This window comes from Dermacentor albipictus, chromosome 4 (genome assembly GCF_038994185.2).
Source record: "Dermacentor albipictus isolate Rhodes 1998 colony chromosome 4, USDA_Dalb.pri_finalv2, whole genome shotgun sequence".
In the NCBI taxonomy this organism is placed as follows: domain Eukaryota; kingdom Metazoa; phylum Arthropoda; class Arachnida; order Ixodida; family Ixodidae; genus Dermacentor; species Dermacentor albipictus.
The window spans coordinates 175,920,229-175,935,058 of NC_091824.1; the positions used below are offsets into that span (position 1 = coordinate 175,920,229).

At 49.2% G+C, this 14,830-nt stretch overlaps 1 protein-coding gene across 1 annotated transcript; it reads right to left on the minus strand.

The window, feature by feature from the left end:
* Positions 1 to 203: 203 nt before the first annotated feature.
* On the minus strand, positions 204 to 14,581 carry LOC135908618 (leucine-rich repeat and transmembrane domain-containing protein 2-like). The gene is made up of 3 exons (XM_065440441.1): positions 13,392 to 14,581; positions 7,315 to 7,466; positions 204 to 4,619 (listed from the first exon to the last, which is right to left on the minus strand). The coding sequence occupies exons 1-3, from the start codon at positions 14,057 to 14,059 to the stop codon at positions 4,474 to 4,476; spliced, it is 966 nt and encodes a 321-aa protein (XP_065296513.1). The 5' UTR covers positions 14,060 to 14,581; the 3' UTR covers positions 204 to 4,473.
* Positions 14,582 to 14,830: the final 249 nt, after the last annotated feature.

Below are 14,830 nucleotides of genomic sequence, written 5' to 3' on the forward strand. Positions count from 1 at the left end.
AGCGCGCTCTGTTTTCTCGTTTAGGACCGCGTAGCCTAAGGTGTCACTCAAGGTCCCGAAGTTCACTCCCCATAGGTGTACCTAACGTGCCCGCTTGACAGGTGTATTAGTTTCCTTACTACAACTCTAAATAAAAATCTTTTGCTCAGTTGAAACTAAAAAAGTTCTAGAGTAGTAGTAATGAACTCCCCGCTGGCAGGCCTTTATTTTCAATATTTCTTTATTTTTCAATAAATCTACAATCACGCTGCATGTAACCATAAGCCACTGTAGCTACAGTAACTTCTGCTTTCGCCAATAAATTCCGTTGCTTCAGCATGCTCATGACAATCAGTTCGGAGCGCAGAGCTGGAGAAGATCTGGTAAAGATGGCGGGCACCAAGAAGGGAAAACTCCTCATCTGGCAGTGGAATTACCGCGGCTTCTCAAAAAAAAAAATAAAAGCAATAATGGCACCACATTAAAATGACCGAGAAAAGAAAGAAATCCCTACGTAACAATTCTCCAGAAAACATTCGACCACGCCAAAATTGCCGCGTACGCCACCCACAAACAACGCCCACGAAGGACGGGGAGGGACATACTCATAATCACATTAGTCAAGAAAGCACTGGACGCGATCCTGTGCATTATGAGAAAAAATGAGGGACATTGGCCTCATCCTTATAGAAGTGCTACAAAGCAAGAGGGTGATGGGAGAGCAGCACTTTCGTCCTGTGCATCTACAGCGGCTCATCCAAAAAGGTCCTAACACAATTTCGAACATTTAAATAACGAGATGATGACCATCGCGCGCGACAACAGGCTCGTCATCGTAGGTGACTTGAATGCTCCACACACGCATGTGGACATGGGTACTCGTCAAAGAAGGTAAAAGACCAGGCCGACCTCATTGAAAAAGCTGGCCTAACCCTCCTCAAGAAGCCGGCCTCACACACCAGAGTCGGTGCGGGCCCCCATAGGGACACCACACCGGACCTAACGCTGTGTAGGGGCGCCGGGAGAATCACCTGGGAAAACACATTCGAGCACCTGGGGAGCGATCACAGGATCCTCAGTATCACCGCAGGAGATGCCCGCGTCACGAAGGAAATAAAAAATAAGCTCAGGCTAGTAGACTGGGACAAACTTCTTAAATATCAGAGACGAAAAGGAGCAGGGACCCATAAGAAGCATAGAAAAATGGAGCGGGGAGCTGCTACGAGACGCAAAAAAGGCCACGACCGACATGGAGTAGGACGACTGGGGGCCTCGACGAGAAGACGCAGAAGACGACGACGACGGTGGCGGTCACCCTCTGCGGATGGACAGCAGGCTCACCTCGCACACCTCGTACAAGCCATAAAATCGATCCCGAAACGTCTGCAAGGGCAAAAACAAAATAGAAATCGAAGGCGCAAAATCGCGGAACAAGAACATCGAAACACACTGCGCCCAGTTATGCAATCAGGATTGGGACGAGGTATGTGACGCCATGGACGGCAACATCAACACGGGCAAGACGTGGAAGATCGTCAAGCACCTGCTCGGCCCGTGGGGCACCAAGACAGCGGCGAAAGCAGAAATTACCAAGATCAGAAACAAGTACAAAGGAAACATCCATGAGATGCATTTGTCCCAGGCTCGCGATTATGGTGATGACGCCACAAAGAAGCCAACTGTACAAAACTTACGCCACCAAAAGCGTACGCATCCCACAGTGTCGAGCATGGCATCGCATATCCTCGTTAATTTTGATTGAATGATTTGATTGAACGTAAGCAACACTTTGGCTATCGGACAAGCCGCAGTGGAAGGCCCCAGATAAACCTTGGCCATCGGGGGGTCTAAACACACGTCTAAGCATACGCGTTTCTGCATTTCGCCCCCCATCGAAATGCCGCCGCGGCCGATAGTCGAACCCGCCACCGCGACTGCCTTAATTTGCGGACCCTGCGTGCCGCTTCAAGCTGGCTGAACCACGGAACGTTCAAAGAAGACGGAATACCGGGACCATGGCCTCTACCGTCAGCCGTGCAGCGAGGACTGTGATTGAGCTCTGCCTCTGACTGCGCTTTGAACGCCGATATGCGTGCGCACGCCGCATTCGTTTTTCAACCTCCTTGCCTCGCTTACGCTCTCTGCGACGCTCTCTCTACGAGATGAGCGGCGAACTTGCTGGCGCGAAGTCGCAGCATGTGCTGCTCACAACTGTGATCTCCGATCGCTAGGCGGCATGTTACGGCGCTGTTGCGGGCACTGTTGGATCTGGAAGACAATACCAATTGCTGTCCCCCAGATGTTGGACCTTGCCGTTGGGTGCGGATGTTGGCCGAGGTTGAGGAGGTCTTTGAGATGAAAAACTGGAGGTTTAATTACATTATTTACAGTGAGAGTACAAAGAAATTAACAGTCATAATGTCATTACGGGCTGGCAGCAACTCGGATGCTGCGGCCCGTGGCAAGAAGCTCGAAAGAGATCAATGAAGGAATCTTCTCTTGCTGCTCCCGGTCTCTGGCTTTTAACCCCTTCGGTGTCTCGAAATCACGTCACGTTCGGCCAATCAGCGAGCCCGCTCAGGTGGCGTCATTTTCGGCCAATCAGCGAGCCCGCTCAGGTGTCGTCATTTTCGGCCAATGGTAGGCGCCCGTGCGAGTGTACGTCACATTTGGCTCAGAGGATCACTCCTGGGGCTCCAATTGTCCGAGGAATTATTTGTCTGCGGTACTGCCTTCACGGTCTGCAACTGCCTTCACAAAGGCGGATGGGGGCATTGCTGCCAGGGCTTCACGGTGCATTACAGCCGTCTTGCCTCGGGACCCACGTTACCTGGAACAGTGCCAGGCTCTCGCTACACTTTCGGGAAGAGTCAAGCAGTGAATAGCTCCACCTGCGGCGCACGAGGTCGGGGGCGCCAACTCGTTTGCACGTGCCGCGCCTCGGGAACGAGGTAGATGTGCATCGGCGCTCCTTAATTAGCTGCGACGCGATTCGATGTGGTCTGGTGAACTCGAAGGAGGCTCAGGAAAAGGTCCCGTATCTAACATCACGCAGAGCTTCAGCGCTGGTTGCCCGCAACGTCTTCGTGCCGCTTCGCCATTGCGACGGCGTCTGTCGGCTGTGCGGCATAGCAGCGCAGAAACACTCGTAGCCAAACAGGCCGCACCCACTGCTCGGCCGCCCCAGGAGCCTACCCCGCATCGGCCTCACAACGGCGTCGCCCTCTGCATCGGTCACTCTCTTCTCGGGATTCCGGCGCCTTTGTTTTGCACAGCGTCGGCGACAGTGCCCTTCCACACGGGTAGCTGAAGCCAGACGAAGTACGAAGACATGAACTCGCTATCCCAGCAGGAACAACGTTTATTACGAAGAATTTCTTGATGGAAAAGTTTCTCAATTATATTTACGGTGACATCAGGTGCCATTTAATAGACATGCACAAAAGAAAAATGGCCATGACGAGCGCGCGTGTCGTCTGTGCCTGTGCGCGTGTGTTCGAGCCTAACGCATTTGTGGTGATGATTCAAGTGATTATTCGGCCAAGAATATGAAGCGGTGTTCGATTAAGTCATACTTGACTGTACCCACTTCCATCCTAATGACGATTCTCACTTGGCTAGTTGGCGTGCAATTGAGGAGGTAAGTAGTGGTGCAAAAAATGCACCATCAAAAAACGAGAGAAGCGAGGCGACCAAGAACGTCGACTATTTCGCGGAGAGGCTGCGTACATGCAGACACAAAGCGCGCGCGCGCCGAGCGCCAGACTACGTACTTGCGGAACGTAACCAATCCACTCGAGTTCGTATAACGTATTCTTTTAGATGCGCCATCGCAATGGGCACTTTTAGTGCCGTGACTTTAGTGACTCATTGCAAACGTCTCGCGAACTTGATTTTCGTCATCGAAAAAAAAGTTGTTGGTTTCGTACGGCCTTGGTGCACGATACATGGGCTGTGTTCCAATAGTCGCCATAGACGGCAACGTGGACGGCTAAGCGGACAGCGGCCATCTTAAGCCTCGTTCCAATTCTCACTATGACGTCAAAGTAGACAGCTTCGCGAAGACGGCATCGAAGTCAAAAACGATGCAGGCTACTTTCCTGTCCAAAAAAGACGGCGTCTCAGCAGGACGCTTGGAAAGCCGACAGGAAGGAGGGTGTCTGCGCAGAAGAAAACGTAGACACGCTATCCTATGCCCTTAATGTAAGCTACATCGTTTTCTTTTTGTAGGTTTGAAGGCGCAAGGACTTAAAAGTACAGAAATAGCACGCGCTTTTCTCAACTTTTTCTTGCGGCCGTGAGGTGGCGTCACGTCGCAGAAGCGCCTTGCATGCGAAGCGCCTTGTAGCCTCGAAGCTGCCTGTCCCCGATGCTGGCCAGAATTGGAACACACCCATGGCATTTGCAACCTGTCTGCGGCTGCCACGAACCAAGCACACGAACGGCTCGCTAATACAACGCAAGCGCAAGGCTGACGACAAGCGCACACGAGCCTCAAGCGGCGCATCGCAGGTCTTCGTCGGTGAGATCGTGCACGCTCCTCCGCCTGAGTGCCTCGGGCGCCCGGCAGTCCGCACTCAGCAAGCCGGCCGGGAAGGCACGCAGGTGCTCCACCGAACAGTCGCACACCAGGGGATTGCCTGCGTTCAACCACGGATGGATTAAACGAACGCGCCGGGCTTGAGGCCACGAGCTCGGCCACAAATTAACCTAGTCGTTCCAGGAGCGACCGGCTACCAAGCTATACCTCGCTGTCTCCTCTTATTTCTTCCAGTAACTTTAATTTTGTGTCACACATTCTTCTTAAGTATACCTAGATGCGCGTCGTCTCAATAAAGACAGCTGACACCATTACTAGGCGAGGTCAGAATCTGTGCTTTCTGGCTGGTCATCTTTAATTCTGAACAGTGCAGCAAAGGACAAGGAGAGAAGAACAGGAGACAGGATTCAAGAGGTGTGACACGCACAATTGAACTTTGGTACCGAGGTAGTGCTGACAGCCTCCAAAGTCAGTTTTCCCGTAAATCGGATAAGAAATTCCTTATATTTTCCTAGATATTTTATGGGCACGCTTGTTCACTTTGCCAATATTACTTTAGTAAAGATATACTTCTTTGTTATGCAGATGGGCTACAAATATACAATTTAATCTTATTTCCAAGCTCGGATTTTATATATTTTAATAAATCAGTCACTGCACTCATGCTGAGATAATATTCAAGCGAAAGTTCTTGCATACAAGAGAAGTTTTCTGCATCCGCAACCTTTCTGTAGATTTGGAAAATTTTTTCTTAAACAAGGCCTAAAATCTCTGGATCTAGGAAAATTTCTCTGGGGCTGGCAGCACTGTGTGGACGGCAGCACTTAATCGACATTCAAGCAATATGACTATTGCGGAGCTATGGCTCGGAAACCGACTCCTTGATGCCCAATTGCTATTCGTGCACACCTTTATTTCAATGCAAATCGGACGTGTTCGCCCACCATCTGCACTAGTCGGCCAAACACGTAGCCCTGCCGCTGAGGAAGCACGCTGTTTACTGGCATGACTTAATTCCCCTTCCATAAGTGCGGTCTGCCACTCCATTAAAAAAAAAAATTCCTGCATTGTTTTCTTAAACGGACAACGGCCTTGAACGCGTTATGAGATTTTGGTGAAAATTATACACCACGATTTATAGCGATTTAATGGAACATTCTCTTCGCTGCTTAAGCAGGAATTGGCACAAAATGTGGCGAAAAATAGGATGTCGGGCCGCTTTGCGGCGAAAATGTGCTACTGGACTGGATTATTAGCACGGAACCGCATATTACTGTACGTAAGCCAGCTGATATTAAGTGCACCATGCGCATTGTCTAACCCCGCATTCTTAACATTTTCAGAGGCTTTTGCGCTGTATTCGATGCGTTTTACGATCTGCCTGCGCGGAACCGCCGAGTGGAATGGCAGAGCCGTCGCGCTGTGTCCATGCAATTGCACGACGGCGCCCCTTGCGCTTTTTCGGGCAAGCAAGCTTGCATAAGTTTTTATCGCGCATTCGGCCTAAAATTTTCAGCTCCAGCTCGCTTAAGCTTCCAAGCGACGAAATGCATCAGAATGGCAACACGCGGAATTAACTGCGCATCTCGTGTGAACATGCGTGCAAAATTACAGTTGGCTGTAGTGAAGGCGTCATTTCGAGTTCGAAAAGCTCGCTTGGCTACAAGGAACTTGGCTTGACTTGTGGGCGACCAGACTAGTTGGACATTAAACCACGAAAGGCACATAGCTATTGTTACATAAATAATTCAACACTTCAGGAAGCATGAACCGCATGAACACCGGCTTGGTTACAAAAGATTAATTTCTTGGGGCTAGAGCTGTCTGCTTTCCACCAAAGCCGGCTTACAATCGCCATCGCGCTCATCTCACACTGTTCCCAACATAGCAATGTATAAACATGATCGGAACACTGATTTCAAATGTTCAATGGCGCTTCCCACTTTACCACTGCAGTATTGGACACGTTGACTAGTAATCTTTCCGTTGCACTGAACATTAATAAACTCCGCCATATTGTTGAATTCGCCATCTTGTCAGCTCTGATTGGTCCAGAGGGCCGCTACGGCCTCTCCGATTGTCTCAAAATGTCGCCATTACAGAAATCGACAATATCTTACGAATATTGGTTGTCGATTCCTTCGAACATATTTGCAGTGCTTGAGTATAGTGCGGGAGCTTTCAGACGATGAGAGTCGCAGCTATTCATAATCCGGAGAGACTGAGTTCTGCTCTATTTTACTCCAAATATAAGCGTTTATTCGTGACGCATGTTTTCCTTCACTCAGCGCGCAGTGTCTCGAAAGGCATAACGATGGAGAAGACTGCCGAACGTCGTGATGAAGAATATGGCCATGAGTCCAGCATATTTATACACTTTTTCAGTAATCACATACTGGAACAACTTCCGAAACATTCACGACGTGCTTCATAAAGAACGCCTTTCTTTCTACTAGGCGGAGTGATATAAATGTAGGGCGTCGTGTCTTGCAAATGCAGTTACCACGAAGTACAAGTGCAATACTGTCAAACTAAAACAACGATGTTTTTAGTTCCCTCAATGCACCATTTTTCAAACGGCTATTGTGAAAAGGTTGGCAATTAGCCGAGATGCAGGAACGGCACACAGATTTATCGTATCTTTATCAAGATGAGCCCTGCTTCGAACCACCTTGCCTCCTCTCCCTATTATTCTATTCTATTACCGTCACTTCGTTTTACTGTAATGTAACGGATGTTTTAAGCCCCAACTATTACAGAAAATATTTAAGCTGCTCCGAAGGTCGGCTACTCACCGCCGAGCTCGACGGCTTCGAGGGGCGCGTCCAGAAGTGGCGCCAGGCTGGCCCTGCTAACAGTCGTCAGATAATTGCTGCCCAAATCCAAGAACTTCAGGGCCGGGTAGTCTTCGCCAAAGTCGTCGGGCAGTGACGTCAAGTTGTTCCCACTGTGACGAGGGAGAGAGATGCGAAGAGGGAAAGGCACGGAGGTGAACTGAGGTCGTGTCTGGTAAGCTTGGGGAGGGGGAAAGGGGGAATATCACAAAAGATCGAAACATTTAAAGAATAATTTAGAACCAGTTTTCTGAACATTCGCAAAGTAATGTTCGCTTGCTGTCACCAGCATTCGACCAGCCAAGTCGCCTTGAAGAAGCGATATAGTGCTTTCTGTGGTCATGTGTATGTAAGAGTACTTAGTGAAAAGAACGAGTCTCAAGAACGAGCGCAGCGGGGGAGGAAATACGCGAGGAGGAAAACGGAGGAGGAGGGCATGGCGAAAGCGTGAGAACAAAAGCGTAGTTTGGCTGAGAGATGAAGCCGGAGTAGTGAGCGTCGTCTGGGAGATTGTCTGCGGTCGCCCACGCGCTGCCTCTCGCGACCTCCCGATGGGCAGCGAGGCGTTTGCAACGTGCCGCACGAGACCGATTGTCCGCGCCAGCCAATACATCGCTAAATGAAAACACGTATAGAACTGCACTCAAATCAAAACTCAAAAGGTATAGTCCGCACCGAGACCCGAACGAGCTATCGGTGGCCGAGCGGTTCCGACTATAGCAGCTGTCGTTTTGCGATAAGGCGGTCTTGAGTGAGCGCGGTATACTTTCGTGTAATTTTCTGTAGCAACCGAAGGAAAGCTACGGGGGCGGAGCTTCTGCAGATGTGCTGCCGCGCCAAGTAGTCCGGCAGCGTCAGGCAGCGCTTTCGGTTTCTAGGATGAAATACTCGGCGTAGCTTCCCCGGGCCATGGTTTCGCATTGGCCCAGACGCGGAAGAAGTAAGTCAAATTGAACATTCTGTGGTGCGTGTTGTCTTATGTTGCTGTTGTAAATAAGGTGTTTGTGTTTTCCCTTCCACAGCTTAAACTAAATGAAAATGTGGGACTATTATAAGGAGCGCTCTCGCTTTTGTGAGCTTTGCCTCCATAGCTTTCCCAATTCGTAGCCACACAAGGTCGTCCGCGAGTAGTTCCATTTCAACGCAAGTCTGTTCTATATTTTGCCGCGCCATTGGTTGCGTCATTTTATTGGTTGAACAGAGTGACTTATGCCCCTGTGTCCTATAATGAATCCCAAAGGCAGATTCGGAGTGGCCGACGAGCGATGTAAGCACAGGCACTGCAGCTGCAGAGCACAATTCACAGGAGGTGCTAGCTCACATCCGCTTCCGAAAGCACCTAGAATTCTTCGCGCTGTTCATCGTTTTCGGCTGGAACTTGTGTGCGTGTTGTGTTTAGAAGTTTCGTGTTTCTTTTCAGCCTCCAGCGCTCTAATGGAAGTCACAGCGCATGTAAGTCTGCTTCCCTTGTCCACCATGATTGTGTGTCGGAAACATTGTAGACGCAGCGAAGCCCGCCATCAGTTCGGTACACAAGTAAAGGCTTATGAAATTCGAACATCACAAAAGAAGCTGTTGTTACCTCCTCATCCGAGTACTGGCGAACGACGTCATCGACGAAGCGCGCAGCTTTCGGTGTTTTGGGCGGCGGTCGAAACATGATGTCGAAAACTTGCTTGAATGCACTAGCTTCCGAAGCTTCTTCCTTGATTCCTGATCTATTCGGAACACGAGTTAGAGACATCGCTCTCCGCAGGCAGTAAAGGCGCAGGTTTACGATTCGAAGCACCACTCATTGCTTCCTGGAGACCGCGTTTACGGGTGCGCGCGCCATAGCGGTAAATTGGCCGTAGGTGGCCTGATGACATCAAGCTACTTCCGGTTGACTCCGTCAATGGTAGAGGAGTAGAGAGCGTTGCTCCGTGGAGTAGATCTATCAGCGGAGCTGCTGCCAATAGGCCAATGAAAGATACGGGAGCCACTCTCAATCTCCCAATGGAACAGACTGGCTCCGCAGGGAGCAGAAGGGCTGCTACCGGAGGTGCTCCGAGTCTGTCATTGGCGTTCACCATTAGTGAGCATTTCAGAACTTTTAAGCCTGAGGATGAGCACTGCGTGGAGGCGGGGCAGTTAAATTCTACGCGAGTTATTTGACCTGTGTCTGACCATAACTAATTTTGCGATGACTGAGGATCGAGGAGTGCGGTAGCACAGAGCTTCATACAACAGTTGCTAGAGGGAGCTGCAGTGGGAGGGGTTGAGCCAGCATGGGAATTATGGGAAGTACATAGATTTGCCTAAGCTTCGTCTTTCTGGCTTCAAGCGGCTTTGTGACTTTGTCAATTTGTAATTTTCAATAATGTGCTGCGTAATAAATAATTGAAGAAACATTATTAAAGTTGTCCAACAGGAGGATTCGAACACAGGACCTCTAGCAAAGACGCCCGATATTGAAACCATTACGCCAGGGACGCATGCGTCGACAAGCGACATATAACGCCTTTATGAGTTTATCGCGGGCAAGTCAGTGCCTTGAGACGCTTGCCGCGCTTCGATTTGGCCACCTCGACAGGCTGAACCGTTGCAACTAGTAGCGATTGTGCGTGTTCGCAGCGTCTTCTGCACTTACGAAAGTACAGATTGCTCTGAAACTTACGACAATGAAGGCATCCATTCAGGCGCGTAAAAAACGAATCCACAAGCACGAAGGTCAGGCAAATCCATGTAATTTCCACCATTCCCATGGTGGCTCAACGACTGCAGCGCCAGAGTTCCCTCTAGTAATTATTCTAGGAAACTCTGTGGTTTGTAGGGTTTCATAGTGCAGAAAGGCAGGCGTACAAACACAATTGCAAACATCACTTACAGCGCGTACATAGACAGGGACCAAAAGAACGACGAAGACAAGCGCTGTACTTCCAACTAATTTTTATTTTGAGTAACACGCATACCGAGACACCAAGACAAAAGCCTACCCCCCCCCACCCCCCTGAAAGCGTAAAAACCGACATGAGTATGCGTTCTAAATTCAAAGGAATCATGACCGCCGCCTTAAGATGAACGATAGCGCATGTGCGACCTCAAAAAAAGAAATTGCTTTATCTGTTTTGTCTCTTAATTCAATTGACGGCTTACTAACCGACGGTCACCTTCAGCGATCGCTGCTGCTTGAATGATAAGTCTCGTGCATTCATCCGGATGCCTAACTAAGATAGTGGTTTTGGGGCCGGAAACGACGAGGGCTGAATGTGCTTATTGACAGCACCCTCGAACAGAGGTGGCAACAGGAAATGTTTCGTCTTCGCGACCAGCGTGTGGCGTCTACCCCGAAGACAGCGTAGCGAGTTCACACAGGCGTAGGTGTGACCCTGCCGGACTTCGTCGCACAGACTCTAAATAAATAGCGCTTGTCTTCGTCGTTCTCTTGGTCCGTGTCTATGTACGCGCTGTAAATTATGTTTGCAACGGAATACCAACTATCCCGTACCCAAACCCTGCTTCAGTACATACATAGTTTAGCTCGGGGCCAACTCCGATGCCACCTATTCAAATGCATATAAAACGCCGAAATTTTTTTTAGACAGACCCTGAACCAATATGAATAAAATTATTTGCATTTGAGAGAAAAAAATTGAACTCTAGTGACCATAGCAAATAGAATCTTTACTTAAGGGCTGAATTTCTTTTTTTCAGGAATTATCCAATATTGGTAAGTTTCAAAGTTAATTGAAGCACGAAGTGGACAAATCCGTAACTCCGCCTCAAAAACGGGACATCGTAGTTCTGTAAATGGCACCTGTTAGAGCATCTCGAGCGGACAAATTTGCCATATAAATTTGCACCTTACGTTAATTTGTTACAATGTTTACGACAGTTTCACAAAAGTCTCCTATTCATATATTGGTGGTTTATTCCAGAGCGGTGCATAATACATCAGTTTTGTGCGCTTTAGTTGGATTATTAGGCGCAGTTTACACAAGTGTGATGTCTTTTTCTATTACTGAATGACAAGGTTGTAAACTTGACAGACTTGGTTTTCATATTTATTTCTCTATTTAACACATCATATTCTTATTAACAAATTCACAACCTAATTAAGGAATGTGCTTCCTACAGTCATCATATTTTAACCTTTTAGATTCAACAAACCATCACATTCAGTGCACTGGTTGCCGAGAAAAACAATTTCCCCGTTCCCGTGTTTTCATGCAACACAAACGCCGACAGCCGACTGAAATGTAGTGCATTGGCGGAAAACAAGGACGACACAAAAGCACACCAAACTTATCTGCTCAATGAAAGACAGTACCAGCCCGTCAATCGTGGAGGCATATGAGCGCTCGGGAAACAACTCTTCAGCATTATACTTTGTTTTTATGCAGAAGGATTGAGGGCTGGCTTACGCACATGGTATCACTATTAATGATATGCTACATTTCCATCATAAGACGCACTTCGTTCTCACATTTAAACACAACTGCACTGTTTGAACATGTTGGCATACACTTGCCATCGCGACAGTGAAGGGAAAAAAATTAGGCGGTATTTCACCAGTCAAAGATATCGTTTATGCTCAATTATACTCTGCACGGCCTGTGCCTACACGAAAACGACCGCAAGTAAAAGGAATATTGTAAACTTATGCACGTGCGATATTCTACAAGCTTGTTAGTATGCTTCCCTTAACACCTGTCTTTTTTTTCGTTCAACTGCTTTTCTTTCCCTGCTAGACAGCGCATGTCCTTCATAATTTATTGCCAGCCGTAAACACAGTGTGGCGACTCCGCATCGACTCCCTGTTTAATTCAGTCTATGTAACAGAATAAAAAATAAGCACTACTTACAAAGGTTGTAGGATTCGGCTTGTTGGTAAAACATGCTTTAAAGTTTGAATAACAGCGCAAGGACAGCAGAGAGATCAGAGCGCTAACTTTCAACAGTTTATTTTCTTTTCAGAAAGCATAGCAAGTTATATAGCCACACACTAGCACACCAATCATGCGCAGGTCGCCGCGACAAAGCCACACAAAAATCAACGTGGCATCCGCAGCCCGAGGTATGCGACCTCTTTTATCTACGGGCTATCGATGCCACGTTGAATTTCGTATGGCTTTGTTGCGGCGTTCTGTGCATGGTTGGTGTGCTAGTGTGTGGCTATATATCTTGCTATGCTTTCTGAAAACAAAATAAACTGTTGGAAGTTAGCGCTCTGATCTCTCTGCTGTCCTTGCGCTGTTATTCAAACTTTAAAGCAATACTTACGGTCATCTTCTTCTTACGTATAAACTCTTGTTAATTTCATTCACGCTCGGGAAGAAAGAGGCTACTTATTTTCGTATTCACTTGGGGAGGGATGACTAGCTTGGAAATGTGCTTAGAACAATAAAATAAGGCAAGCGCTTTAACCAAAAATTAGTAACACAGTACTTACTTTCTTTTAATACTATCTTGCTCCTGACGGATAGAGCTAACCCATGAAATCCCCTCAAGTTTTTGTATGGTTTTCCGTTCCTCAAGCACGTTATTACGAGGCGCGCCGCAGTGGGGGACTCCGGGTTTGGTGTTCTCGCCCCATGCACGCATAGCGTCCTTGTCGCGCGCCCCCCTCGCGCTTAGCAGCGCAACGCCACAAGTGCAGGCACCTATAATCCCTGGAATCTTGACCCCTGCGGTGTCTCTAGATTATCGCTTACAACGGTCGCTCTCACAAATACGTGTGGCCTCGTTTGTCCGCACAATTTCACTTTCTACTGGCCGCTTCAGGGCGTTCCGGTAGCTCTACAAAAGCCGTCTAAAACAGCAAGCAGCTTCATTGCCAGCACACAAAGACCCCAAGTGGCGACAATAAAGCCATGCAATTACTACTAGACTCGCTCATTCCCGTAATACGGTTTTGAGGCTGCCTTGCGCAACTTTTGTAACAGCGCCGGAGCGCCCGAAACGACCAGCCGAATGCACCGGCAGGCAATACGAAGGACCTGCTTTGGTTTAATCACGACTGAACGGAATTAATTACGATGTCCAACCGCTTAGCTTACATTAGGTCCAAGTTCCAGAGGTTTGGCGCTGGCCTGGGCAACATGGACCGCTGAAACTGCTTGAGGTCGCAATCTCGAATCACTAGTGACTCCAGGCCGGTTACCCGCGCGAGCCAATCTTCGTCGATTCGCGCTATGCTAGACTGAATGACTTCCACGACGGTCAAACTGCCGGCGAGTGCATTGTAATCTGACGTCAACTGCAGTGCGGCCATGTTGAAGAACCTCAGTACCTTCAGCCTCTTCAAGTTCTTGAGCGACGACCAGGACGCGGGAAGGCTACTGCGGTCGCGGAAGACGAGCTTTTCCAGCGTTTCTTCGACATCTCCCACAAGAAGGCCGTCGGCAGAGGATCCGAAGGACTTCACCGTGACGTTGCTAAGTTCCAGTACGTGGACGGGAATGTCGGCGAAGGCATTGGCCGGAAGTTCTGGGACCTCGCAGTCGGAAAGAACGAAGGAAAGCGGACTATCGGTGAGCAGGGAGCCCTCGAGGTGCTCTGCAAAGTGCCGCGTTGAGGTGAAGCCGACACACGTGTAGACAGCCTGCATGGGACGGCTGGTGTTCTCACAGCGCGGGGCTACCGATGCCGCCGTCACGTCCAGCTGGAAGGACGAAGCGGCGGCGACGGCAAACAAAAGGCCGCGGACCAGTCCGTTCACTGGCATTCTCGTGCCACAAGGGTCGACACCACAAGCTTGGCCACGTGAGGTGAAAAAGGCCCGGAGTGAAAGGCACACCGCAAGCCGCGCGAGGCAGTTACAACTCTTTCAGCGGTGACTCAGAAAAAAGGTCTCTCGCGAGAACCGTATAATAATGACTCAAAAAGCATACGTTACGCTGCCGTGACGGCGAAATGTTGGAGAGGCAGGCACTGCTACCATTCGCTGTCTCACTCTAACGCCACTCAGGAAAAAAAAAACGTTCGTTTGCGCGCACCCAACAGACTCGCGAAACAGGTTCACGGAGTGCACCAGGTCCCAGTCTGCGAGGCAAGCTCCAAAGCGTAATTGTCCATAAGGCGTGAAGTCTGGAGATGCGTCGCCACTGTTGCCGAAATGGGACACCCAGCGTGCTATGTCTCAAGGAAGCGGCCCCGGAAGATAGAAAGCGAAAAAGAAATAACACACCCGCGCGTCGCGCATCCGCGCCTTGCCAACGCTCGAGAGTCTTCAAAAGACAAAGTAAAGCGTAAGGCGCGTTGATAAAACGAGGGGGCGGTCTCGGGATCGGGAGAAACGCGGCCGCGCAATCTATAGACGCTAGCGACAGAGAGCATCGCATCACGTGGTTGCGGTGTCGATTTCCTGCTGCCGCCTTTGGCAAGCCACGCGAGTAAGAGAAAAAAAGAGACGGAAAAGGCATGGCGCGAGAATATCAAAATGGGGGCGAGTGTTGTGACGCGCACGATAGTCGCCAAGCCATTAAAGACGTGCCTC

What these genes read in the sequence shown, in the direction of transcription:
- LOC135908618 (XM_065440441.1), bottom strand. Translation starts at nt 14,059, where the DNA reads ATGCCAGTGAACGGACTGGTCCGCGGCCTTTTGTTTGCCGTCGCCGCC. An exon ending in CTCTGGAACTTGGACCTAAT is followed by an intron (nt 7,467 to 13,391) that starts GTAAGCTAAGCG and finishes CCCTCGTCACAG; the next exon opens with TGGGAACAACTTGACGTCAC. An exon ending in CGAAGCCGTCGAGCTCGGCG is followed by an intron (nt 4,620 to 7,314) that starts GTGAGTAGCCGA and finishes GGTTGAACGCAG; the next exon opens with GCAATCCCCTGGTGTGCGAC.